The following is a 26,374-nucleotide window of genomic DNA, read 5'->3' on the forward strand; positions in this document are numbered from 1 at the left end:
CACGGGGGCGGGGAACCCAGCCAGCTCCCCCCAGCCTCGCAGCCGCAGCGCGCGAGCGGCCACGAGCCCAGGCTGGACCCGCCCCCAGCCGCGCCCCGCAATGCCCCACCCCGCCAGCAGGGGCCTGGGCGGGGAGCGGACTGACCCATGGCTCTGGGAGGGGGGGCACGGAGCGGACTGACCCATGGCTCTGGGGAGGGGGGGCACGGAGCAGACTGACCCATGGCTCTGGGGAGGGGGGGGACAGGGAACGGACTGACCCATGGCTCTGGGGAGGGGGGGACAGGGAACGGACTGACCCATGGCTCTCGGTGGGGGGGCAGCGAACGGACTGACCCATGGCTCTGGGAGGGGGGGCACGGAGCGGACTGACCCATGGCTCTGGGGAGGGGGGGCACGGAGCAGACTGACCCATGGCTCTGGGGAGGGGGGGACAGGGAACGGACTGACCCATGGCTCTGGGGAGGGGGGGCAGCGAACGGACTGACCCATGGCTCTGGGAGGACGGACAGGGAACGGACTGACCCATGGCTCTCGGTGGGGGGGCAGCGAACGGACTGACCCATGGCTCTGGGAGGGGGGGCACGGAGCGGACTGACCCATGGCTCTCGGTGGGGGGGCAGCGAACGGACTGACCCATGGCTCTGGGAGGGGGGGCACGGAGCGGACTGACCCATGGCTCTCGGTGGGGGGGCAGCGAACGCACTGACCCATGGCTCTGGGAGGGGGGGCAGCGAACGGACTGACCCATGGCTCTGGGAGGGGAGCGGGGCAGGGAACGGACTGACCCATGGCTCTGGGAGGGGGGGCAGCGAACGGACTGACCCATGGCTCTGGGAGGGGAGCGGGGCAGGGAACGGACTGACCCATGGCTCTGGGAGGGGGGGCAGCGAACGGACTGACCCATGGCTCTGGGGAGGGGAGCGGGGCAGGGAGCAGATTGACCTATGGCTCTGGGGAGCGGGGCACGGAACGGACTGACCCACGGCTCTGGGAATGGACTGACCCTTGGCAATGGGGAGGGGAGCGGGGCAGGGAACAGACTGACCCATGGCTCTGAGGAGGAGGGGCAGCGAACGTACTGACCCATGGCTCGGGAGGGGCGGCAGGGAGCAGACTGACCCAAGGCTCTGGGAAAAGGAGGGGGCCAAGGAGTGGACTCAGTCATGGTTCTTCCCGGGACCCCATCAGCCAGGGCCGTGGGCAGGGCAGGACTCTGTGCCAGGCAGGGAGGGGCCCAGGGGTCTAGGTCTGTGCGCTGGGTCCATCCCTGAGACCCCTATATCACCCCACACTGCTCTCTCCTGGGACCAACCCCCATAGCCCTTGCACGGACCCTACAGTTGTGCTGGAAGGTGGCAGCCAGGAGCAACAGATCTGGTTAATGTTACGAAGTGTGCTAACCACCCTTCACTCAGGCAAAATTAAGGGACAATTAAATGCTCTGTTGTGTTGTGAGAGCTGAAACAAAAGAAAGCCACTACCCAAGGTACTGGCAAGGCCAGACCCAGAGGTAAGCCTTGTGGCTGAGGGAATTCTCTGGGAATTGATTGTCACACAGGGTCTGGGGCATTGATTGGTGCAGCTGTTATGTCTGGTTGTGAGCAAGCCCAGAGAAAGGAGCAGGCAGCGAGAGAAGCAGTGGTGAGCATGGACCAGAGAGGGAGCAGACAGTGCTCCTGAGGCTTAGGGCTGGCAGGAGGAGCAGACGTGGGACTAGTAAGGGAACTGCCTGCGTGCTCCTGCTGTGTCCAGGGAACCAGGCCCTAGTGTGTTGTTTGTGAATTAACTGGTGTCACGTTATTGACTTGAACTGGGACCATATAGAACATGGTTGCAACCAAGGTCCTGTAGTGGCACCAAATCTTGTACAAAGGGGGTCAAATAAGGTGTCTCAGACAAGGTTATGATTATCCTGTCTGTATGTGGGTATCATTCTGATGAAGTGAGCTGTAGTTCACGAAAGCTCATGCTCAAATAAATTGGTTAGTCTCTAAGGTGCCACAAGTCCTCCTTTTCTTTTTGCAGATACAGACTAACACGGCTGCTACTCTAAAACCTATCATTTTGTAGTTGAAGTTATGAATATTGGCTCTACACCATCTGTATTTCAAACTTGTGCTCTGCTTCTGGGTGACACCCCAGACAAGTTGGTGTTGGCTCTGCCTAGCCTGCTGGGTGGCCCATGAAGGACCATCAGCGACACAACTGACCCATTGCGAGAAGGGAGACACGCCTGGGGACTCAGCCAGGTGTGCAGGGACCTGCCTACGGACAGAACTCTGAGGTGTTTCCAGGCCATGGGATGGGCACCTTGTCTTTGGGACAAAGAAAGAGACCACATGGCAAGAGACTATAAAAAGCTGCGACAGCTCCTCCATCCGGTCTTCAGTCCTGCTTCTGACCTCTGGAGGGACTTTGCTACACGGAAGCTTTGACCCAAGGACTGAAGGACCCCTCCCAGCTGGGGATGTTCTCCAGAGACGGGATTTGAACCTGCCATTTATTCCATCACTGCTGCAAGCCTGAACCAAGAACTTGGCCATCACTGTGTGTCATTGATTCCATTTAACCCATTCTAGCTCTCATCTCTATCTTTTTCCTTTTATGAATAAATCTTTAGATTTTAGATTCTGAAGGATTGGCAACAGCGTGACTTGTGGGTAAGATCTGATTGGTATATTGACCTGGGTCTGGGGCTTGGTCCTTTGGGATCGAGAGAACCTGTTTACTGGGGTATTTGGTTTTCATAACCATCTGTCCCCATAATGAGTGGCACTGGTGGGGATACTGGGAAACTGGGGTGTCTAAGGGAATTGCTTGTGTGACTTGTGGTTAGTTAGTGGGGTGAGACCAAAGTCCTCTCTGTTTGGCTGGTTTGGTTTGCCTTGGGGTGCACAGAAACCCCAGCCTTGGGCTGTAACTGCCTTGCTTTAAGCAGCTTGTCCTGAATTTAGAGTAACAGCCGTGTTAGTCTGTATTCGCAAAAAGAAAAGGAGTACTTGTGGCACCTTAGAGACTAACCAATTTATTTGAGCATGAGCTTTCGTGAGCTACAGCTCACTTCATCGGATCAAAAGCGATCCGATGAAGTGAGCTGTAGCTCACGAAAGCTCATGCTCAAATAAATTGGTTAGTCTCTAAGGTGCCACAAGTACTCCTTTTCTTTTTGTCCTGAATTGGCACTGTCCGTGGGGTCCTGCCAGAACCAGCATCGTTACAACTGGATTGCTGGGCATGGGGCTTGGCTGGATGACAAGACAGCAGGGGCCCGAGTGACCCTTCCTCAGAGACAAAGTGTGTTGGGGGCATGGCAAACCCTTGGGGCACCAACCTAACATAGGGGGCAGTTCAGGCCTTGCCCAGCCCCAAGGTGAAAGGAGGCTGGTGAGCTCAGCTCAGGGATTCTTTTGTAAGTGCCTCTTCAGCTCCTGCCATTCCCTCCTGCATCACCCTGCCCAGTTCCTATGCCCGGCTTCCCGCCTCCAACACCACCACCCTTCTGCCTCCACACCGCCCAACCCAGCTGCATGGACCCAGCCAGGAGCTCTGCAGGGTAATGCTGCACCCTGTGGCAACAGCAGGCCAGACGGCATCACGCCCAGCCCCTTCTTGGGCCGTTCCTGGGTTCCTTGGAGGTGCGGGTGTAGCCACCACGCCCATCCACGCGGGCTGGGAGCACTGATAAAAGCCCAGCTCTGGCCCTGGGCAGCAGGCAGCTTGTCCAACTCCCCTCCACTCCCCCATCCCGCTCCCAGGAAGCAGGCTGCTGCGTCAGCCACAGCTGGCAGAGGGAGGAGGGGTTGTTTCTCTGGTGCAGTCAGAGCAGTGTGGGCAGCCCAGCAATGGCTGTTGCCTCTCACCCCTTGCTGAGCAAGGGGAGACTGGCCCTGGGGCCTGGTTGAGGGGCTGGCTCTTGGGTGCTGTGGTCTCGCAGCAAGCGGTGCCCTGGCCCGTAGCAGCTGTAGGCTTGCGGGTGGCACCTGTGGTCTCACGGTGGGCAGTGCCCTGGCCAGTAGCAGCTGTGGGCTCACCTGTGGGCTCGCGGCTGGTGCCCTGCCCCGTGGCAGCTGTGGGCTCACGGGTGGCGGCTGTGGGCAGTGCCCTCTCCCGTGGCAGCCGGCTCCCAAATAATCAGTTAACAGTAACGTTTTTAGGCTGAGACGCACAGTCTGCAGGGGGCCTGGGATGGTCAGTCGGAGACCCCCGGTCCATGCATCCAGGCCAGAGTCACTGGGCAGAACTGTTTGTGGGGGGCAGCAGGTAAAAGGCTGCAGAGACACCAAGCACTGGGCAGCGACTCCACCCAGAACACTTAGGCTGTCTGCCACCCCACCCAAGCCAGGGGCTTCCTGCAGAGCTGGCTGCAAGCAGAGAGCCTGGCCCAGGGGCAGCTCAGACAGGAGCCAGCCCCAGCCCTCTCCTGCTGACGGCCCACAGCTGCAGCCCTGCAGCTTGCAGGGCCTTGGCTCAGGGAGCTCTGTGGCCAGCTGTCCTCGCAGAGGCCCATTGCATGCTGGGATCTGTAGTCCCACAGGCCACACCAATGTGCCAAGGGGAGACTGGCTGTGGTGTGCTCCAGGAGGCAGGTCAAGGGAATGTGCCACCCTGCCGAGGCATGCCTTGGCTGGCCAGGTCCGGGGGGCTGCGCGTCCCATGGGGGCAAAACAGAATCACGGAGCCATGGAGCTTTGAGGCTGCTTGGCCGCTCTATTTCTATCCACGAACACGTGGCCGGGCTACGTCCCCAGCCGGGGGGGCCCAGCCCCTCAGGGCTCAGAGCTCCTGGTGCAGGGCAGGCTGGGCACCTTCCAGCGCCGCGTGCCATGCAGCCGCAGGGAGAGCCACCCCTGCTGGGTGCTGGGCAGGTAGGGTTCTGCGGTGCAGCTGCCTTGCAGTTGGCTGAGGAGGTCGGAGCTCTGGGTCTCCAGGGTGGTGCTGTTGCGCAAGGCCTGCACGTCCAGGCTCTCCAGGCTGTCCAGGCTGCCCGGGGGGAAGTCCTGAGTGCGGATGCCGTTGTGTGAGCCTGGGACAAGGAGAGGAAATGTCACCCGGGGGGGGGGGATCTAGGAGAGGTTAGCCCCGGGGGGTGGGGGGGCAGAGGGGAGGTTAGCCCGGCACTGACATCGCTGTGTTCCATTCACTTGCTGTCATCGCCTGGGCCCTCCACACAGCCCATCCCACCCATGCCCTGGCCCCCCGCCCCGTTGGGGCTGATCAGAGCCAGGGGAGGTGGTGCCCCAAACTGGGGGAGGCGGTGCCCCGCGCAGACTCCTGCCCACTCCTACGAACAGCTGTTTACCCTGGAATCACCCAGCGGATGCGCGGGGCTCTGGGGTGAGCTAATCTCCTGGGGAGCTGGGCAGGGGCCTCTCGGACAGGCTCTTGCCATCTGCAGAGGAGCCCAAACCCAGTAACACGGGGAATCCCAGCTCACTGCCCCTACAAGAGGGATGTGGAAAAATTGGAAAGAGTCCAGCAGAGGGCAACAAAAATGATGAGGGGACTGGAACACAGGACTTATGAGGAGAGGCTGAGGGAGCTGGGATTGTTTAGCCTGCAGAAGAGAAGAATGAGGGGGGATTTGATAGCTGCTTTCAACTACCTGAAAGGGGGTTCCAGAGAGGATGGCTCTAGACTGTTCTCAGTGGTAGCAGATGACAGGACAAGGAGTAATGGTCTCAAGTTGCAGTGGGGGAGGTTTAGATTGGATATTAGGAAAAACTTTTTCACTAAGAGGGTGGTGAAACACTGGAATGCGTTACCTAGGGAGGTGGTAGAATCTCCTTCCTTAGAGGTTTTTAAGGTCAGGCTTGACAAAGCCCTGGCTGGGATGATTTAGTTGGGGATTGGTCCTGCTTTGAGCAGGGGGTTGGACTAGATGACCTCCTGCGGTCCCTTCCAACCCTGATATTCTATGATTCTATGGCTGAGAAGCCCTCAGCATGGCTGAACTACCCCAGGGTGCCTCCCAGACACCCATACCCAGCCCCACCACCTACAGGAGAGCCTCAGCCAAGGGGATACTGCTCCCCTGTGCCCAGCCAGGCCCAGCCCTGCTGGGAGGGCAGTACCGAGGAGTCCACAGTGTCTCCAGGATGGAAGGCTGTCAGCAGGCTGCTTGAGAAAGGGCCACGGACCAGCACCTCCCCTTCGACAGATGCCCGCTAACCTCCCCTGACACCACCGGGCCCAGGGGTGCCGTGCAGGGTGGAGCCGGTCCCCCACAGTGCTCCCCCACAGCCGGTGCAGAGCTGAGCAAGTCCGTCCTGTCCCCGTGCCAGGGCGCGGGGCTCCACGTACTCAACGCTCGCACGCTGATCGTGCACCAACAGAGCGCGTCTCTGGGCACGTCCCACCCAGGGCCCAGCCCTGCTCGCCCGGGCTCCCACCTCTGACCCGCCATCATGCACCTGGCCGGGGGCAGTGCAGCCCATTGCCCCTCCAGCCCAGCCCCACGGCACTCACAGCATTTGCGGAAGGACTCCCAGGTGTGGGAGGGCAGGTAGGCCTTGCTGCTGGGCTGCTGCAAGAGGCAGACGATGGCATTGTCCATCTGCTGGAAGATGCGCAGCGACAACACCGACTGCTTGATCTCGGGCGAGAGGCCGGAATCCTCCGACTGCACCAGCTGCCGCACCGTGTCGAAGTCCTGCTTCAGCTGTAAGGCACCCTGCAGGCTGGGGAGCCCCAGGATTAGAGGGGGGAAGAGATCGCAGCCCTGCCGGTGCCCCTCACTCCCGACCTGCAGCCCCCTTCTCCTCTAGCCCTGGGCTCCCCCAGAGCTCTGCTGGTGCCCCTCATTCCCGACCCGCAGCCCCCTGCTACTCCAGCTCTGGGCTCTCCCCAGCCCTGTCACAAACATACCGCTAAGGGTAGCATAGAATCCCTCCTTTGCCTGTAGAGGGTTAAGAAGCTCAGATAACCTGGTTGGCACCTGACCAAAAGGACCAATAAGGGGAGAAGATACTTTCAAATCAGTGGGGGAAGGTTTTTGTTTTGTGTTTTTTTGGGCGTGCTCTCCGGAGACAAAGAGAGACCAAGCAAGTAATCCAGCTCCTACTGAATGATACATCTAAACTTACAGAAATAGTAAGTAATAGCAAGGAAATGCGTTTGAGTATCTTTTATTTTAGCTTGTGAATTTTCCCTGTGCTAAGAGAGAGGTTTATCCCAGTTTTTTGTAACTTTAAAGTTTTGCCTAGAAGGGAATCCTCTGTGTTTTGAATCAGATTTCCCTGTGAAGTTACCTTCCATCCTGATTTTGCAGAGGTGCTTCTTTATTTTTTTCCTCTTTATTATAAAGTTCTGTTTTTTAAAAATCTGATTGGTTTTTAGTGTCCTAAAAACCAAAGGGTCTGGTCTGTGCTCACCTGGTTTACCTATTTGGTTGGCAGATTATTCTCAAGCCTCCCCAGGAAAGGGGGTGAAGGGGCTTGGGGGGATATTTTAGGGAAACAGGAACTCCAAGTGGTCCTTTTTCCTGAATCTTTGTCTAACTCACTTGGTGGTGGCAGCAATACCCATCCAAGGACAAGGAAGGATTTGTGCCTTGGGGAAGTTTTTAACCTGAGCTGGTAGAAATAAGCTTACGGGGGTCTTTCATGCGGGTCCCCACATCTGTACCCTAGAGTTCAGAGTGGGGAGGGAACCCTGACAGCCCCTCACTTCCTACCCGCAGCCCGCTGCCACCCTAGCCCTGAGCTCCCGCCCAACCCTGCAGTGCCCCTCACTCCCGACCTGCAGCCCCCTGCCACCGCACCCAGTGAGCTCCACTACCTAAACTTGATTTTCTGGGTGAGGATGTGGTCCATCCAGGCTTCCACGAAGGCTGTCATGACGTGGGTGAGCGTGGGCATCTGGGACTCACGTGGGAGCATCTGGATGCCCTGCAGGACCTGGCCCAGGACACTCTGGGCAGCAGTCAAGGCGTACTCACTTGGGGTGCTGGGTAGGTCTGAAAGAGGCCGGGGCGGGGGCAGCATTACTCCTGCATGGCTGGAAGGAGCTGTGAGGGGTGTATGCCCCACATTGGCACGGCAAGGGTTACGGGGAGCTCATTAGGGCACCCGGGTGCAACTCCAGAGCGTGGCAGGCCCAATGCAGATGGCCAGCTGGGCGGCTCTAGAAAGGCGGGCGGCAGGCAGGAAGAGGGAGGTGCCCAGGGAGAGCTGGCAGCAGGGGCCAGGGCCCAGATCTCCCAGGTAAGTGCTGGAAGGGCCACACGAGGGTGGCAGCAGGGAGTTAAATTCCCACCTGGGGGAGCCTGGAGCAGATCCAGAGCTGTGGGAAGGGCCTGCTGATAGGCAGAGCGGGGAGGGAGCAGGTCTGACTAGGCAGACCCTGCTTGTTCACTTCCGGGTACCCGGCTGGAGCCCAGAGGAGAGCAGGGCCTGGGCAAGGAGGTGGGCAAAGCCCGGGGAGCAGGGAGGAAGGACTCGATGTGAGGCCGATGGACCCATTTGTGGGACACTCACACCCCTGAAGGGCAAGACTCTACAGTGACCCACTGGGGTGCCAAAAAGCCAGCTATGCCCTGCCCGGCCCCCAGGGGGCACTGGATACTGAGTCGCTCCACCACCAGAGGGAGGGGCGGGATGGGGGAGGGCAGTGGTCACACTGCGCCCCCAGCAGCAGGTACCTCCAGTTCTCACTGGGACCCGGGGCCTTTCCCCGGGGCCAGTGGGGCAGGCTGGCCTGGGCCCTGTGGGCACGGTGCTGCCCCAGAGACTCAAGCTGCAGCCCCCAGGCGCCGGCAATGCCAGGCAGCCAGCCCAGCATGCTGGGGGTTAGCGATCCATGCAGCCTGGGAGAGCTACCAGGGATAGCCGGGTCAGCGGCCTGCCAGCAGGGCCCGGGCCCAGAGCTGGTGCTCCGGGCTGCCGTGGCAGGGCAGGGTCCGGGATAGACCTGGGCAAGAAGGAAGCTGCTCTCAGGCTGACGTGCCAGCTCTGAGCTGCTCTGCCCACCAGGTCTGTCGGCGGACGGTGCTCGGCATGGAGGACACGGGGGGACGTACCTGCACGGAGGCCTGCTCTCCAGTGCTTGCCCAGCGGCATGGTCTGGCCGAAGATCTCTGCCGAAATCCGCTTGCAGTCGGTGGAGAACATCTGCAGCACGTCCTGGGAGAAGCTCTGGGGAACAAAGCGGGAGCTGGGCCGGCACCCCTGGGAGAGCCTGGTTTCGCACCCCCACCCTCAGGCACCTGCCAGCTTAGTGCAGCAAGGATGACGCAGCGGGTCCCGGGCACGTGTGCCAGGAAATGGAGCAAAGCCAGCTTCCACCCGGTGCCACCACCCTGGGGCCGGCCCCAGCCCGGCTTCCAGACGGTGCCACCACCCTGGGGCCGGCCCCACCTCCAGCCTACCTAGCTCAGAGCCAGCACTGCACACTCCACACCACCCATCTGACTAGAGTTGCCACCAGCTGTTCCCCCCTACAACCTGCCCACCTGGATCAGACAGTCCCCTTCCCCGGGTCCCAGCTGGCATCGCCCCCCCCGCCCTGCCCCCTCCCCCGGGTCCAAGCTGGCATCGCCCCCCCAGCCCTGCCCCGCGAGAATAGGGCTGGGGACAGGAAGGTGCTCCGACCCTCCATAGGATACAGAAGGACCTAGACCAATTGGAAGATTGGGCCAAAAGGAATCTGATGAGGTTCAATAAGGATAAGTGCAGGGTCCTGCACTTAGGACGGAAGAACCCAATGCACAGCTACAGACTAGGGACCGAATGGCTAGGCAGCAGTTCTGCGGAAAAGGACCTAGGGGTGACAGTGGACGAGAAGCTGGATATGAGTCAGCAGTGTGCCCTTGTTGCCAAGAAGGCCAATGGCATTTTGGGATGTATAAGTAGGGGCATAGCAAGCAGATCGAGGGACGTGATCGTTCCCCTCTATTCGACATTGGTGAGGCCTCATCTGGAGTACTGTGTCCAGTTTTGGGCCCCACACTTCAAGAAGGATGTGGATAAATTGGAGAGAGTCCAGCGAAGGGCAACAAAAATGATTAGGGGACTGGAACACATGAGTTATGAGGAGAGGCTGAGGGAGCTGGGATTGTTTAGCCTGCAGAAGAGAAGAATGAGGGGGGATTTGATAGCTGCTTTCAACTACCTGAAAGGGGGTTCCAAAGAGGATGGCTCTAGACTGTTCTCAATGGTAGCAGATGACAGAACGAGGAGTAATGGTCTCAAGTTGCAGTGGGGGAGGTTTAGATTGGATATTAGGAAAAACTTTTTCACTAAGAGGGTGGTGAAACACTGGAATGCGTTACCTAGGGAGGTGGTAGAATCTCCTTCCTTAGAGGTTTTTAAGGTCAGGCTTGACAAAGCCCTGGCTGGGATGATTTAACTGGGAATTGGTCCTGCTTTGAGCAGGGGGTTGGACTAGATGACCTTCTGGGGTCCCTTCCAACCCTGATATTCTATGATTCTATGATTCCATGCAGGAGTTTCCAGTCCGTGCCCAGCTCTGTGGCACAGCTCCCCGGGCTCGCCAGAGGAGGGCTGTGGCTCAGAGAGGAATGGGCTGGCCCGAGGCAGGGCCCCTGCCCTGAAGCCCCGGGACCCGAACCCTACGCAGTCACCGTGAGGCGCTGCAGCGCTCCCAGGTAGCGCGAGGCAAGGCAGGTCCCTTACCTGGATGCTGGCAGCGGTGGAGTGGATCTGTAGGCTCAGCTGCCACTCCTGGTGGGAGCCCAGGGCTGGCTGCACCCACCTGGGGCTGTCCCCGCCCTCAGGGAAGGCCCCACTCACGAGCTCTGCCAACCTGGTGGTCTCTGCCTTTAACAGCTGCAGAGGAGAGGAAGACATGAGGCCCTGAGCCTAGCCATGGCCAAAGAGAGCTTGGCTGGGGGCCAGCTGCAGCCCTCCCCCGGCCTGGGATCCCAGCCCCAACCCCTCCGCTGCCAACTTCCTTTCCCACGGGCCAGCTGCACCCGTGGAGCTCTGGCACTCTACAGGGAGGGACTCCAGCTTGGGAGCTGGGGGTCGGGTCCCTGTAGCTGTGGGAGGGAGAGGCCCCAGGCCCAGACAGCATCTCCCTGGCTGAGGGTCCCAGCCCGAGGAAGCGTCCCAGGAGCTGTACTTGCCTGGAGATCTCCCTGGGTGACGAGCAGGAACGGGCAGAGGGACCAGGCCGCAAGGTGCTGATAGGCCTTGGCCATGAGCCAGGAGCAGGAGGCCTGCCCTGTGGCCAGGCAGCGAGTCAGCAGCTCCAGCCGGAGACTTGGGGAGACGAGGTTGCCGCTCGCTGCAGGGCAGGACAATGGGTTAATGGTCAAAGCCAGGAGACCCCGAGGAGCAGAGTGAGCTGGGGCAGGGGAGAGCCCAGGGGGATGGGGATTCGGGGGGGGAGGCAGTCCCAGGGGTGGCCCAGGAGGTGGGTGGGGGGGCAGCGCTGGGGTGGGGGGGGGCGCTGGGCAGTGCCTGGGGCTGGGAGGGGCCGGTGTGGGGGTTGGGGGGCCAGGAAGTGTCAGGGGCAGCCTTAGGGTCGTGGGAGGGGGGCCAGGCAGCACCAGGGGCAGCCCCTGACATAGGGGTGGGATGGGCAGCACCGGGGGTGGCCCTGGGGGTGGGGGGCACAGGTCGTGCCAGGGCCCTAGAAGCTGATTTCTCTGCAGAGCACTGGGGCGTGTCCCCTCCGTGAGAAGGAGCCACCCCCCACGGTGAGCAACTCCTCTGGCTGATACAGAACCCTCCTCTGCCTCCGAGTCTCCAGCCCTGCAGCCGAGAGAACCCTGGCGTCCGGGCAGGGCCTCACTCACCAGTCCTTGCAGCGAGTGGAGGCTCCAGGCATTTCAGGGCGAAGGCCAGGGGAGGGTGGAGCTCCCGGAGCAGCTGGGCTGTCCTGCTGTGCGCTGTGCCCACTGTCCTGGGGCCAGGCACGCACTTATCGCTGAGGCTGGAACCCAGGGCCTGGCAGAACCCTGGGGAGAGAAGAGAGCACCACGGTGGGGGAGGGAGATGCTGCTGCCACTGGGCCCAACGGGGAGCACACTGGGGCCCTGAAACTCCCTGCCCCGTCCCCCAGTGGTCACTGCAGAGCCTCCCCACTCCCAGCATGCCCCCAAAATACCCCACGCAGGGCCCCCTGTTCCCAGGGCCCCCTGTTCCCAGAGCCCCTCCAGCCCCAGTGCTGCAGCCAGGCCTTCGCAAAGGACTCCAGTCGGCCCCAGGGCCTCCAGGCCAGCAGCCCCTGGGCCTTACCTCGGTCCCAGCTCTGGAAGACGCCCTGAGAGATCAGCCACTGGCAGAGGTGCTGCAGCGCCGCCTTGCACTCCGGGGGCACGCGGGCTGCAAGCGAACACAGGGGTGAGCACCAGGGCAGGCACAGCCCCGGGGAAGGAGGAGGGGATCAGGCCAGGCCAGTCAGCCCTTGGCTCCTGCGGAGCCAGATACTGCCAGGGTGGGGCAAACTCCTGGCCTGAGACTCCAATTCCTGCACCATGGGCCAAGCCGCAGCCCTGATGGGAAGGCTATCTGGGCACCAAAACATTCACCTGGATGGGAGCCAGCACCCCCAGAAGGGAGACGCACCGTGTTCCAAACCCCGCCCACTCCCCCGAGCCAGCCAGGCCCTGCCCTGAGGCCAGATCAGAGCCAGCACCCCACAGAGTGGAAAGACCCCATGTCCTATTACCTGCCCCCCGATCCAGCCCGTCCCTTGCCCCAGGGCTGGATGGGAGCCAGCACCCCCTGGAGGGGAAAGACCCTGTGCCCCATTCCCAACCCGGCCCCAACCCTGGGGCTGGATCGGAGCCAGCGTCCCCTAGAGGGGAACGGCTCCACGTCCCATTCCCCGCCGCCCCCCGGCACTCACCCTGACTCAGCGCCTGGCTCAGGTCCTGCGCCAGCGTGGTTGCTGCCCTTTCTGTGCACTGCGGCAGGCCTCCGAAGGGCTGTGCCTGGTCCTGCCGCAGCTCCAGGCGATGGGCCAGCGAGGCGGCCGTGGCCTCCCAGAAGAGCGGGCGGTACTGCGCATACAGAACCTCGGCAGCCTCCGAGTAGGAAGCATCCAGCCAGCGCACGGACTTCCAGCTGGGCAGGGAGGCTGAGCTCAGCCTCTCGTCCAGGCCCGGGCTGGCTGCCGGCACCACTGGGGGCTCCTGGCCCTCCTCTGCCGGGGGCTTCTCCTGCTTGGGCCTCTTGAGCACATGGTGCCAGAGGGTGTCAGTGGAGGCCACCAGGACTCCCAGAACAAGGTCCAGGAGCTCCTTGTCCTCCCTGCACAGTGCCTGCAGCTCCTCGGGGAGGCTCGGCAGCCCCTCCACTGTGGGGGGCCCAGGGGACCCCATATCTGTTTCGCTGCTGCTGTGGTCCAGGGCCCAAGGCACCACAGCATGCTCCCAGTGCACCTGTTCCAGGCTGTCCCCCTGTGCCCGCCGCACGAGGAGCTGGTGGAGTCTGTGGGCGGCCAGCCTGCCTCTCTCGGCTGCCAGCATGCCCAGCACCCGCCCAATGGGATAGGCCTGAGCGCCACCCCCCACCTCCCCTTTGCGCTGGAGTGGAGTGGCGGGATCAGCCCCCGGCTCGCTGGAGGCCCGCTCCAGGGCCTGGTCGCTCAGCACTTGGTTGTAGATCTCCAGGCCCTGGAACAGGTCGGAGACCTGGGCAGGGGAGACGGCGGCGGGGCTGGCCCGTGCCAGGCAGTGCAGCAGCCCCTCCAGGTAGCGCTCCGCCAGGCGGGTGGCGTGCAGGGCCAGCAGGCCCAGCACCCCCTGCATGTGCCTCACCGACTCGTGACGCTGCAGCAGCAGCCCCCGCAGCCAGGGGTCGCTGCGCATCTTGTGCTGCAGCCTGCTCCAGTGGCCGGTGTGAGTCCGCAGCTCCTCACAGAGCCCCCTGAGCGGCCTGCTCCCCGCAGGGTCCCCTCCCCAGTCCTGCAGCGCCAGGAGAGCCAGGAGGTGGCGGACGAAGTCCGAGGCCCCTTTGAGGCGGCGGCTGTACTCGCGGGAGAGGCGGAGGTGATGGCGGTGCTGCACCAGGGCGTGCAAGGCGGCACAGCGCTTGGCCACGCTGGGGTAGACGGGGTGGTAGGAGAAGGCGCCCTGGGCCGTCTCACCGGCCGCCGGCTTGACATGGCCTTGGAAGGTCTCCGTGCGGGGGTTCTCCTGCACGCGGAGGCAGCGGCTGAGCCCCAGCAAGCTGTGCTCCACCTGGGCCAAGCAGGCCAGGGCGCCGGGCGAGTCCTCCTCGTCGCTGTCGTAGGCCCCGGCGCCGGCGTGCCTCGGCTGCAGGAGGCGTTGCACACTGGGGTTCATGCAGCTCCACAGCAGGGCCTCCGCCTTCTGCAGGGACCTGGCAAAGCCGCTCAGGGAGCTGCGGCCTGCAAGACACGGAGCCTGGAGATGGGAGGAGGCAGCTGCAGCCCCAGGGAACCCCCGTAACCTCCCGCAGCGGCGAAAGCAGAGCCAGGCTGGGGCTGAATGGAGAGAGCCCAATACGTAGGGGGAGCAGAGATATGCCCCCCAACGGTCCATCATGCTCCTGTAGATGTGCCCCCAACACTCCCTAGGACACCCCCAGCTCCAGTGGCCTGGGGTATGGAGAACCACAAGGCACCTGCCTTATAGCCCCTGGACCACCCGTAATTACCCCATCCTCAACCCACCACTCCCACACTTGTCTTTGGGGAACCCCCGACACCCCTGCCATGGGGAAAGGAGCTAGATCCGTCACTCGCCTGGCTGCTGGGGACACCAACTGTGCCTTGGAGGGCCCGCACTGTTCAACAGAACAGGGGTAGAGGTGAACACCCAAAGTGCCAGGGATGCAGAGGGACAAAGGGGAAGCTCCTGCATAGCTCTGTCTCCCCTGCTCCCGCTGCTGTCGGGGCTGTGACACAAGGTTGCAGGTCACCCACTGCCACCTTCAGCTCCTCGTTCTCTTCCCTGCTGCCAGCCCCCTGCCTGCCTCCCCTCTGCACTCCCTCAGCCTGCACTGCTTCTTATCCTCCCCCATCGCTGCCTCTGCAGCTGCCCTTCCCCTGCCAGTAATGCCCAGGGATTAAATGGCCCAGACTGAACAAAAGGAGCTGCAGGAAAGAGGCACAAATGCAATTAAAGGATCAAGAGACTAAAAAGAGCAGCCACCCCGCCCCAGGTGTCTACCTGAGCTGGCAGCAGCCAAGCATGCCCTGGCACTGCAGCGAGCGGCCCAGGCCACCACAGGCTGCCAAGGAGTTGCTGTCACAGCCCTCGATTGGGGTTTATGTTCTCTGCTTTCAATGGAGACTTTGGTGTCCAGCTCTCCTCCTGCCCGAACCTGTCATGGTGTGGTGCTGCCCAGCCACACAGAGTTACTGTCCTCACCTGAGTCTGCTGACTCCTCTCGCTCCCCGTGCCCATCGGCGGGAGACACCTTCTTGGGCCCCACCAGCGAGCTCAGCGGCGGCAGGATGGAGCCCGAGGCCTGCGACATGCGCGACATGATGAGGATGAAGACAGCATTCAGGCCAATGCCGTCTGCTTCGATCATCTGCAAGAGCCAAGGGTTGGTGGGTCAACCTCAGCATTGTCCGCAGAGGCAGCCGCCAGCTTAGTTGACTCCGACCCTGACCCCTCCTAAGGACTGCAGCACCATCTCCTGACAGCCCTAGTCACACGGACCTTGGCTGCCACCTTAGGGCAGTGCCCCAGGCCCCAACCTCCACGTGCAGGGGATGGGCACCCAGGAACTGAGGGTGTGTCTACACTGCAGTGTAAATCCAGGGTTTGAACTCAGCCTCAAGACTAACCCCCTTCTGCCTACACACCAATCATGCTAACCCAGGGTCCCGGGACCGCACCGGGGTGGAGGACCTGAGCCTCAGTCAACCTTGGAGCCAGGGTTCAAGCCCTGTTGCTTTGCAGTGTAGATGCAGCCCCACTGGACTCATGCTCTGGCAGTGTGCCAAAAGTAGCCACAATCCCAAGCCCTGACTTTCTTTTTCCTCTGGACAAAGCAGCTTCGGCGGCCAGTCAAGTTTCCCCACGCTGCCCCAGGAACAGAGGGCTCCAGCGGCCACGGTTTGGGAGGGTGCAAGAACTCTGGGGTATGGGCGGTTGGCCTCAGGCCTGCATAATGCCGTGTAGATGCCGACACACCTCAGGGCGTAACAGCTCCACACCCGGGCTTACAGATGAGTGTGGACGCTCAGGGCCAGGGTCTGCTGACTTGAGCTCACGCTGCAGTGGAGACAGACCAGAACGGCCCCCCGGCATGTGCTGATGCCCAGGGCGGGGGGGGGCAGCTCAGCCAGGGAGACACGTTCCCACACAGCCCCGGGGCGGGCCGGGGGGCAGCTCAGCCAGGGAGACACGTTCCCACACAGCCCAGGCCGGGGGGCAGCTCAGCCAGGGAGACACGTTCCCACACAGCCCCGGGGCGGGCCGGGGGGCAGCTCAGCCAGGGAGACACGTTCCCACACAGCCCGGGCCGGGCCGGGGGGCAGCTCAGCCAGGGAGACACGTTCCCACACAGCCCCAGCCCGGGCCGGGGGGCAGCTCAGCCAGGGAGACACGTTCCCACACAGCCCGGGCCGGGCCGGGGGGCAGCTCAGCCAGGGAGACACGTTCCCACACAGCCCGGGCCGGGGGCAGCTCAGCCAGGGAGACACGTTCCCACACAGCCCCAGCCCGGGCCGGGGGCAGCTCAGCCAGGGAGACACGTTCCCACACAGCCCGGGCCCGGGCCGGGGGCAGCTCAGCCAGGGAGACACGTTCCCACACAGCCCGGGGCGGGCCGGGGGGCCGCTCAGCCAGGGAGACACGTTCCCACACAGCCCGGGCCGGGGGGCAGCTCAGCCAGGGAGACACGTTCCCACACAGCCCGGGCCGGGGGGCAGCTCAGCCAGGGAGACACGTTCCCACACAGCCCCGGCCCGGGCCGGGGGGCCGCTCAGCCAGGGAGACACGTTCCCACACAGCCCCGGGGCGGGCCGGGGGGCAGCTCAGCCAGGGAGACACGTTCCCACACAGCCCCGGGCCGGGCCGGGGGGCAGCTCAGCCAGGGAGACACGTTCCCACACAGCCCGGGCCGGGCCGGGGGGCAGCTCAGCCAGGGAGACACGTTCCCACACAGCCCCGGGGCGGGCCGGGGGGCAGCTCAGCCAGGGAGACACGTTCCCACACAGCCCCGGGGCGGGCCGGGGGGCAGCTCAGCCAGGGAGACACGTTCCCACACAGCCCCGGGGCGGGCCGGGGGGCAGCTCAGCCAGGGAGACACGTTCCCACACAGCCCCGGGCCGGGCCGGGGGGCAGCTCAGCCAGGGAGACACGTTCCCACACAGCCCGGGCCGGGGGGCAGCTCAGCCAGGGAGACACGTTCCCACACAGCCCCGGGGCGGGCCGGGGGGCAGCTCAGCCAGGGAGACACGTTCCCACACAGCCCCGGGCCGGGCCGGGGGGCAGCTCAGCCAGGGAGACACGTTCCCACACAGCCCCGGGCCGGGGGGCCGCTCAGCCAGGGAGACACGTTCCCACACAGCCCCGGGCCGGGCCGGGGGGCCGCTCAGCCAGGGAGACACGTTCCCACACAGCCCGGGCCGGGCCGGGGGGCAGCTCAGCCAGGGAGACACGTTCCCACACAGCCCCGGGCTGGGCCGGGGGGCAGCTCAGCCAGGGAGACACGTTCCCACACAGCCCGGGCCGGGCCGGGGGGCAGCTCAGCCAGGGAGACACGTTCCCACACAGCCCGGGCCGGGGGGCCGCTCAGCCAGGGAGACACGTTCCCACACAGCCCCGGGCTGGGCCGGGGGGCCGCTCAGCCAGGGAGACACGTTCCCACACAGCCCCGGGCCGGGCCGGGGGCAGCTCAGCCAGGGAGACACGTTCCCACACAGCCCGGGCCGGGGGGCAGCTCAGCCAGGGAGACACGTTCCCACACAGCCCGGGCCGGGCCGGGGGGCAGCGGGCCGGGGTGGTTACAAGGGGCGAGCAGGGCTACGAATGGGGGCCCTGCAGATCCCCCCCGCGCCCTGCCCTCTGCTGTCAGCCCCCTCAACGCCCGCCCGGCCCCCCTTTCCCCGCTGGGGGGCCACAGCCCCCCGCAGCCTCCACGTGCTGCGGCTTTGGGCCCTAGGGGGCTGGGGGGCGGGGCAAGAGGCCGGGGGGCGTGGCGCCGGCAGGGGGCGTGGCGCGCCCGGAATTGGCCCCGCCTCCGCGTCCACCCGGGCACTTCAGGGGGCACGCGCGGCCCGCGGTAGCCATGGTAACCGGCAGCTCCGCGGCCGGCCGGAGGCTCCTCGGGCCCGCGCCGGGGTCCCTGGTGGCCGCAGAGCGGCGGCCGCGCCAGCCCCGCCCGGCCCCGACACTCACCGGCCGCCGCCGCTCGCCGACCCGCCCCAGCTCGGGCGGGGAGCCAAGGCCCAATCAGCGGGCGAGGAACTGGCACGTGACGAGGGTCCGCCGGCTTCTGCCCCCCCCCGCCCGCTCTGTCACGTGATAAGGGAAGTTTGTGTCCGGCCACGTGAGGACGGGGGTGGGCGGGGCCCGGAGGGCGTATCTGCCCCTCCCCCGCCCGGTTTGCCCCACGGCGGAGGGGGCTGGGCTGTGTGGCAGGGCTCAGGAGCAGGCCCCACCATCGCCAACCTGTGGAACTCCCTGCTGCGCCCTCTGCAGCTAGCCAGACACTGCCCCTCCCATGAGCCCCCGAGATACCCCCGGCTGAACCCCCATGTCACCCTTGACTGAATGCCCTGTCAGACCCCTATGAGTCCCCCATGATTCCCTCGGGTCACCTCTGAGTGAACCCTACATAGCCCCCCATGAGCCCCCGTGTCACCCCCGATTGAACCCCCCATGTCACCCCCGACTGAATGCCCTGTCACACCCCTATGAGTCCCTCGGGTCACCTCTGAGTGAACCCTACATAGCCCCCCATGAGCCCCCGTGTCACCCCCGATTGAACCCCCCATGTCACCCTTGACTGAATGCCCTGTCACACCCCTATGAGTCCCCCATGATTCCCCAGGGTCACCTCTGAGTGAACCCTACATAGCCCCCCATGAGCCCCCGTGTCACCCCCGACTGAACCCCCCATGTCACCCTTGACTGAATGCCCTGTCACACCCCTATGAGTCCCCCATGATTCCCCAGGGTCACCTCTGAGTGAACCCTACATAGCCCCCCATGAGCCCCCGTGTCACCCCCGACTGAACCCCCCATGTCACCCTTGACTGAATGCCCTGTCACACCCCTATGAGTCCCCCATGATTCCCTCGGGTCACCTCTGAGTGAACCCTACATAGCCCCCCATGAGCCCCCGTGTCACCCCCGACTGAACCCCCCATGTCACCCTTGACTGAATGCCCTGTCACACCCCTATGAGTCCCCCATGATTCCCCAGGGTCACCTCTGAGTGAACCCTACATAGCCCCCATGTCACCCCCGACTGAATGCCCTGTCTCACCCCTATGAGTCCCCCATGATTCCCCGGGGTCACCTCTGAGTGAACCCTACATAGCCCCCCATGAGCCCCCATGTCACCCTTGACTGAATGCCCTGTCACACCCCATGAGTCCCCCATAATTCCCCCGGGTCACCTCTGAGTGAACCCTACATAGCCCCCCATGAGCCCCCATGTCACCCTTGACTGAATGCCCTGTCACACCCCATGAGTCCCCCATGATTCCCCCGGGTCACCTCTGAGTGAACCCTACTTAGCCCCCCATGAGCCCCCGTGTCACCCCCGACTGAACCCCCCATGTCACCCTTGACTGAATGCCCTGTCACACCCCTATGAGTCCCCCATGATTCCCCAGGGTCACCTCTGAGTGAACCCTACATAGCCCCCATGTCACCCCCGACTGAATGCCCTGTCTCACCCCTATGAGTCCCCCATGATTCCCCGGGGTCACCTCTGAGTGAACCCTACATAGCCCCCCATGAGCCCCCATGTCACCCTTGACTGAATGCCCTGTCACACCCCATGAGTCCCCCATGATTCCCTCGGGTCACCTCTGAGTGAACCCTACATAGCCCCCCATGTCACCCCAACTGAACCCCCCATGTCACCCTTGACTGAATGCCCTGTCACACCCCTATGAGTCCCCCATGATTCCCTCGGGTCACCTCTGAGTGAACCCTACATAGCCCTCCATGAGCCCCCGTGTCACCCCCGACTGAACCCCCCATGTCACCCTTGACTGAATGCCCTGTCACACCCCATGAGTCCCCCATGATTCCCTAGGGTCACCTCTGAGTGAACCCTACATAGCCCCCATGTCACCCCCGACTGAACCCGCCATGTCACCCTTGACTGAATGCCTTGTCTCACCCCTATGAGTCCCCCATGATTCCCCCAGGTCACCTCTGAGTGAACCCTACATAGCCCCCATGTCACCCCCGACTGAACCCGCCATGTCACCCTTGACTGAATGCCTTGTCTCACCCCTATGAGTCCCCCATGATTCCCCCAGGTCACCTCTGAGTGAACCCTACATAGCCCCCATGTCACCCCCGACTGAACCCGCCATGTCACCCTTGACTGAATGCCTTGTCTCACCCCTATGAGTCCCCCATGATTCCCCCAGGTCACCTCTGAGTGAACCCTACATAGCCCCCCATGAGCCTCCATGTCACCCCAACTGAACCCCTGACACACCCCCACAGAGCTCCCCATGTTACCCCCAACTGAATCGCCCATGTCACCCTTGACTGAAAGCCCTGCCAAACCCCTATGAGTCCCCCATGATTCCCCCGGCTCATCTCTGAGTGAACCCTACATAGCCCCCCATGAGCCCCCATGTCACCCCAACTGAACCCCCATGTCACCCTTGACTGAATGCCCTGTCACACCCCTATGAGTCTCCCATGATTCCCTGGGGTCACCTCTGAGTGAACCCTACATAGCCCCCCATGTCACCCCTGACTGAACCGCCCATGACACCCCTGCAGAGCCCCCATGAGCCCCCATGTCACCCCAACTGAACCCGTGACACACCCACAGAGCTCCCCATGTCACCCCGACTGAACCGCCCATGACACCCCTGCAGAGAACCCATGTCACCCCAACTGAACCCCTGTGACACCCCCACAGAGCTCCCCATGAGCCCCCATGTCACCCCTGACTGAACGCCCATGACACTCCCTACAAAGCGCCGCCATAATACCCCCCCAGGGCCCCTTGCAACACCTCAACTGAACCCCCCACAACAGCCCCCTTGAGCCTCCTGTGACATTCCCTCCAGAGCCCCCCTCCAGAGAGCCCGCTGCTGAACCCCCTACAGAGCTACCCCGATGGCCCCTCATGATGCCCCCTGCAGAGCTCCCTGCAACACCCCCCTGCAGAGCCTCTGGCCAACCCCCCCGACTTCCCATGCAGAACCCTCTGCAGCAGCCTGGTAGAGATCCCCATGTTTCCCATAAGTTATGATGCCCCCTGCAGAAGGTGCTGGGCAGAATCTGTGTCTGGGCCCCTTGGATAAGCTGCTGTAGCCAGTGACTGCCGGAGCCCTGCTGCTACTTGCCCCACAGTGCGCTCTTCGGGGCAGAGACCGGTTGGGCCTTCTCTGCCTAGCCTTCCCCAGACCCCTCCAGAAACAAGTTACCCAAGGCCTGGGTAAGGACTTAGCAGGGAGGGTCAGGGTTGCTGGGCTGGCCCTCAGCTGGGGCTTTCTCCTCCCTCCCTGCACAGCCTGCGTTGTGGGACCTTTGCACTTTGCCGACTAGATTGATGTGGTTCAACCAGGAGGCAGGCCTGCCCCGTAGGTGTGCCCACTGGCCTGCTCCAGCGCAGCAGGGGGGAGTGTCAGGCTAGCAGGGCTCCCAGATTTATCTGGCACAGGAGTGTCTCTCTTTCTATAATGACAGGTTTCAGAGTAGCAGCCGTGTTAGTCTGTATTCGCAAAAAGAACAGGAGGACTTGTGGCACCTTAGAGACTAACCAATTTATTTGAGCATGAGCTTTCGTGAGCTACAGCTCACTGCACCCAATGAAGTGAGCTGTAGCTCACAAAAGCTTATGCTCAAATAAATTGGTTAGTCTCTAAGGTGTCACAAGTCCTCCTTTTCTCTTTCTATACTTCTGCTCCCTGTTCTAGTGGGGCTGATCATGGGTGACACCAGCTCCAAGGTCTCCCAGGCACTGCCAGCCCCTTCCCTCAGTGGCTGCTTTATACATGAAGGGAGTGGACTGAAAGCCAAGAGTATCCTGAGGTCTAATCCCTGCCAATCTCCTCATTTAGTGTGGGCCACCGGGTCAGTTGCTTGGCCTACTTAGCCCAGCCAGCCAGGCCTCCCTGAACACACACAGGATCTACTCTCTGAGAGAGCAGGGGTGCCTGGTAACCCCATCTGGGCATTGTTCTGGAAGAAAGACTTCCTGACTCTCCCCCGCTCCCTGACCTCACCGCCTGGGGAAGCTGGGTCCAGGCTCAGTGTTGCTGATCCTCCCCTTCAGTTAGTGCTGGGCTCAGTAGGTGCTGGGGTGTGGAGGGCAGCTGCCTGGGTGACCACAGGGGGCTAGCGATGAAGGGAGGGAGAGCCTGAGCGGGGATGGGCCATGGCTTGGGTCTGCTGGGGCTTCTGACGTGTTCTTGCAAAGACTGGCTTTCTGCTCTTTGGTGAAGTTCTCCAAAGCAGTGCGGGGTCACTTGAGCCTTGTCCAGGGTGTGTGCACGTGTCGGGGGGGCGGGCCCATGTGCACACTGGAGGGTGGGCGGGGGGGGCACGCATGGGAAGGTGTGTTCAAGGATACGTGGGCCAGTGCTAGGCTGGGGGGTGGTACCTGCATTGCAAGGTTTAGAGTGTGCACACATGCGTGGGTGTATGTGTGTGCAGGAGCCGGTGGGGGTGCTCGTGGTGGGTGGGGGCCTGGCAGGCGTGCATGTGCGGGATCACCCATCCCCTGCACCAGGAAAAGCCGCTGGACGGGCTTGGCTTCATCAGTCCTGCCTCCCCCAACTCCCCAGGAGCAGCAAGCGCCTGGACTCTGCTCATTTCTAACTGAACTCTCCCTCCCTCTCCCCGTCAGCAAGGGGCAGGCAGGCAGGGAAGGGGGCGAGGAAGCTGAAGTGGTCAGAGACCTGCACTTTGCTAGAGAGGCCACAGAGATGACACTGGTCCCTGCGGGGCTCGCAATCCATCACCTGTCCCCTGTGAGGAAGCTCCTGGGGGAAGCCCTTCAGCTGGGACCTGGGTTTAACGATGACAGGGGAGGGGCTTTAGGTGTGGGGGAGGAGAGGATAATGGGGAAAGCCCAGCGGTTGGCCCCAGGGCTGAGCGACTGAGTCCTGGCCCTCACTGCCCACCTGCCCCAGCCCAGCTCAGGAACCCCATTCTCTGGCTCCCTAGTTCGGTGCCCCCCACTCCTTTGCTCCTCTGCTCCTTTCTCCCCTTCCCTGCACCCCTCTCCCCCCTCCAGCCTACCCCCTTTGCTGCACCCCTCCAGGCCTACAGCCAGCACAACAGGCCTGGCTGCCGATTGCAGTTCTGTCACATTCCCACAGAAATCAAGACCAATAGATCAGCCACTCGGACAAGCCACCCAGCTGCACTCTGCCTGCACGTCTCCCCGCCTGAGCCCAGAGTGTGCGTCCATCCCAGAGACAGGGCTATGCACCCACCCTGTCACCTAGGGAAGCCACCTCTGTGCTTTGTGACTCATGGCCACATGTCTGTGTAACCCTGAGTTCAGGGCGCTGCTGGGCAGGATGGAGGCATGCCTGCTGCAGGAGCAGGGGGTAGAGAGGTGCAGGGATGGGCGGCAGAGGGTTGCAGCAGTGGAGGAGGGGCGAAGGGGCAGAGAGCGAAAGGGGGTGGGGGACTAGGGAACGAGAAAAGGATGGGGTGCAGTGAAGGGGGATGGAAGAGTGCCGCAATGGGGTGCAGCAAAGGGTGCACAGGGAAGGGGGGTAGAGGGTTGCAGCAAAGCAATGGGGAATGGGAGAAGGGACAGAGGGGTGCAGTGAAAGGGGTTTTGGGGGTGCAGGGAAGGGAGATGGAGGGGTGCAGCAATGGGGAGGAGAAGGGGCTGAGGGGTGCAGTGAAGGGGGACGGAGGGACAGAGGGGTGCAGTGAAGGGGATTTTGGGGGTACAGGGAAGGGCGATAGAGGGGTGCAGCAAAGGGGGCACAGGGAAGGGTGCAGGGGGTGTAGCAATGGAGGAGCAGGGAAGGGGGGCAGAGGGAGGCAGTTTCTTATTGGTCAGAAGAAACAAGGGAGCCAGGACAGGTGGCGTGCTCCCATGCAGAGGGGTGGGGGACACCGAACTAGGGAACCAGAGAACTGGATTCCACAGCTGGGCTGGGGCAGGTGGGCAGCAAGGACCAGGAGTCAGTCCCTCAGCCTTGGGGCTAACCGCTGGGCTTTCCCCATTATCCATCTCTCCTCCCCACACCTAGAGCTCCCCCTCCCTGCATGCACACACCTGTGTGACGCCTGGGTCCCAACTTGGACTGGGGGAGATGGACCGGTGCACGACCTTGCTGCCCACTCCCTTGCCCTGCCCTGGCCGTGTCGAGGCACAGGAAGGGTGGGTTTGTGGCAGGATGTAGCTGAACCTGGTGCTGCTCCTGGCTTTCCTGGTACTTGTGGGGAGATGTTCCCATCTGACGGCTCCCCAAAGGGGCATAGTGCACATGGGCTGGGGGCCAGGACTCCTTGCAGCTTTGGTCGTGACTCAGTGCCCCTGAGCCCTGTGCTGCTTTGCTCACCGCCTTTCCTGCGGAGCTTGGCATTGGTGTCTGTCTCCATTAGAACCCTAACTCCTGCCATGTGCCCCGTGTGTCAGTTCTCAGAGCTCTTTACAGACCAACTAATCCTGGGTAACTGACTAACCTCCCACCTCCAGGGCAACAGCACTGTCCCCACTTTACAGAGGGAAACTGAGGCATGGGGCACGGGGCTGGCCTGCTGCAGGCCAGGCCCATTGGTGTGCAGTGGGATCCCAATGCCAGGGCCTAGCTTCCAGCCCACCCCTCTCTCCAGAGGACACTGCTTCTCCGGGTAGCTGGCATTCTGCCCGGAGAGCCATTGCCAGCTGGGGCTGACGACTGGGTACAAGTGACTTGTGTCTCCTCTTGCTGGGTTGGGGGGAGAATTTCAGGGGGTGCCTGGGCAGATGAAGGGTTAGGGGGGCGGGATGCTGGGGATCCACTCTCCCTTGTTCATGTTGTCCCAGACTGGGGTCCCCTCCAGTTGCTTATATAGCAAATCAAGCTATTTGGAGTCCAGCCATAGATGCGTCTGTCCCTGGGGAAGGACCCTCTTGGCTCCCTAGTCAGCTCAGTACCTGGGGCTCGCCAATGATCCCACCCATAGGACTGTGGTGTGTTGGAGACATTCACCCCCTTGCCTGGCCTGAGAAACACCCAGCCCTCAAGGGCGAGAACTCCCTGTGCCAGCTGGGGCCCCATGTAACAGGGCTGCTGTGAGGTTGGCTCAGCCTTCCCTCCAATCCCCAGTGACTGGCCTCAGTCCCCTGCTCCCACTGGCACCCCAAAAAGACACAGCGCAGACGCAGGGCTCCCCTCAGTCCTCACCTCAAGGTAAGCCTTCCTGCGGCTTCTCTCTAGGCTGTTCTCCTTGTCCATGGTGGGTCAGCAACGGCCCCAGGCAGCTGCCCGCTGCTAAAGCCAGAGAGAAATGAGCTTAATAACAGCTCTAATCAGCTCCTAATCCGGGCAGTCCCGGAGAGGGGGCGGGCAGGCAGGCAGTCCTCCTCTCCAGAGCAGCCCTCCGAGCACATCCAGCCCTCTGGGGATCCCGCCTGGGTGCTGGGGAACCGCAAACTCACATTAGCTCCCTGCCTGCAGTTACAGTATTGTCCTCAGTTGCCCGTCCCGCGTGTGACTGAAGGGTGCCCTGTGAGCACTGGGCCTACCCACCCCATGTGCTATTGCAGGGTTCCCCCTGGGCTTGCCCACACCTCGAATAGTGTGTGCTGCTTGGTGTCATGCCACGTGAAACAAAGTACTGGACTGGGAGAAAGCACAGAGGGCAAGCGATTGTGGGTCTGAAACAGCGTCTATATGAGGAGAGATGAAAACGACGGGAAGAGAGACGACGCAGGGGAGATATGAGGGAGGCCTATAAAATCCTGACGGGGGCGGAGAAAGGAAAGAAGGACGAGTTATTTACCCCTTCTCGTAACCCAAGAACCAGGGGCCACCCAATGCAATGAACGGGCAGCGGGTTTCAAACAAGCCGGAGGAAGGGTTCCTTCCCTCGGCGCGCAGTCGACCCGGGGAACTCCTTGCCTGGGGATGCCGCGGCGGCCGAAAGCACAACTGGGTTAACAACAGAGCGAGGTAAGTTCACGGAGGGCCGCAGAGTATCAGGGCTGGACCCGACCCCCTGCTCAAAGCAGGGCCAGACCCCAGTTTCTGCCCCGCTCCCTGGCTGGGCCCGCAAGGATTGAACTCCCAGCCCCGGGTTCAGCAGGCCCCCGCTCAGGGG

The 26,374-nt window shown here is 62.6% G+C and overlaps 1 protein-coding gene across 5 annotated transcripts; it reads right to left on the reverse strand.

Annotated features, from left to right (window-relative positions):
• Nucleotides 1–4,686: 4,686 nt before the first annotated feature.
• On the reverse strand, nt 4,687–25,549 carry CCDC142 (coiled-coil domain containing 142). Of its 5 annotated transcripts, none has more exons than XM_084625728.1 (11): nt 25,459–25,549; nt 15,308–15,473; nt 12,817–14,322; nt 12,204–12,290; nt 11,762–11,923; nt 11,087–11,247; nt 10,635–10,787; nt 9,020–9,134; nt 7,780–7,957; nt 6,469–6,680; nt 4,687–5,026 (listed from the first exon to the last, which is right to left on the reverse strand). In XM_084625728.1, exons 1-11 carry the CDS (start codon nt 25,507–25,509, stop codon nt 4,770–4,772), a joined length of 3,048 nt encoding a protein of 1,015 aa, XP_084481854.1. In that variant the 5' UTR covers nt 25,510–25,549; the 3' UTR covers nt 4,687–4,769. The 5 variants fall into 5 exon arrangements, with proteins under 5 accessions (XP_084481854.1, XP_084481855.1, XP_084481852.1 ...); XM_084625729.1 differs by lacking the exon at nt 25,459–25,549 and adding an exon at nt 18,293–18,332; XM_084625726.1 differs by lacking the exon at nt 25,459–25,549 and adding an exon at nt 16,082–16,278.
• Nucleotides 25,550–26,374: the final 825 nt, after the last annotated feature.

Source organism: Lepidochelys olivacea (genome assembly GCF_965140295.1).
Source record: "Lepidochelys olivacea isolate rLepOli2 genome assembly, chromosome: 4".
NCBI lineage: Eukaryota > Metazoa > Chordata > Testudines > Cheloniidae > Lepidochelys > Lepidochelys olivacea.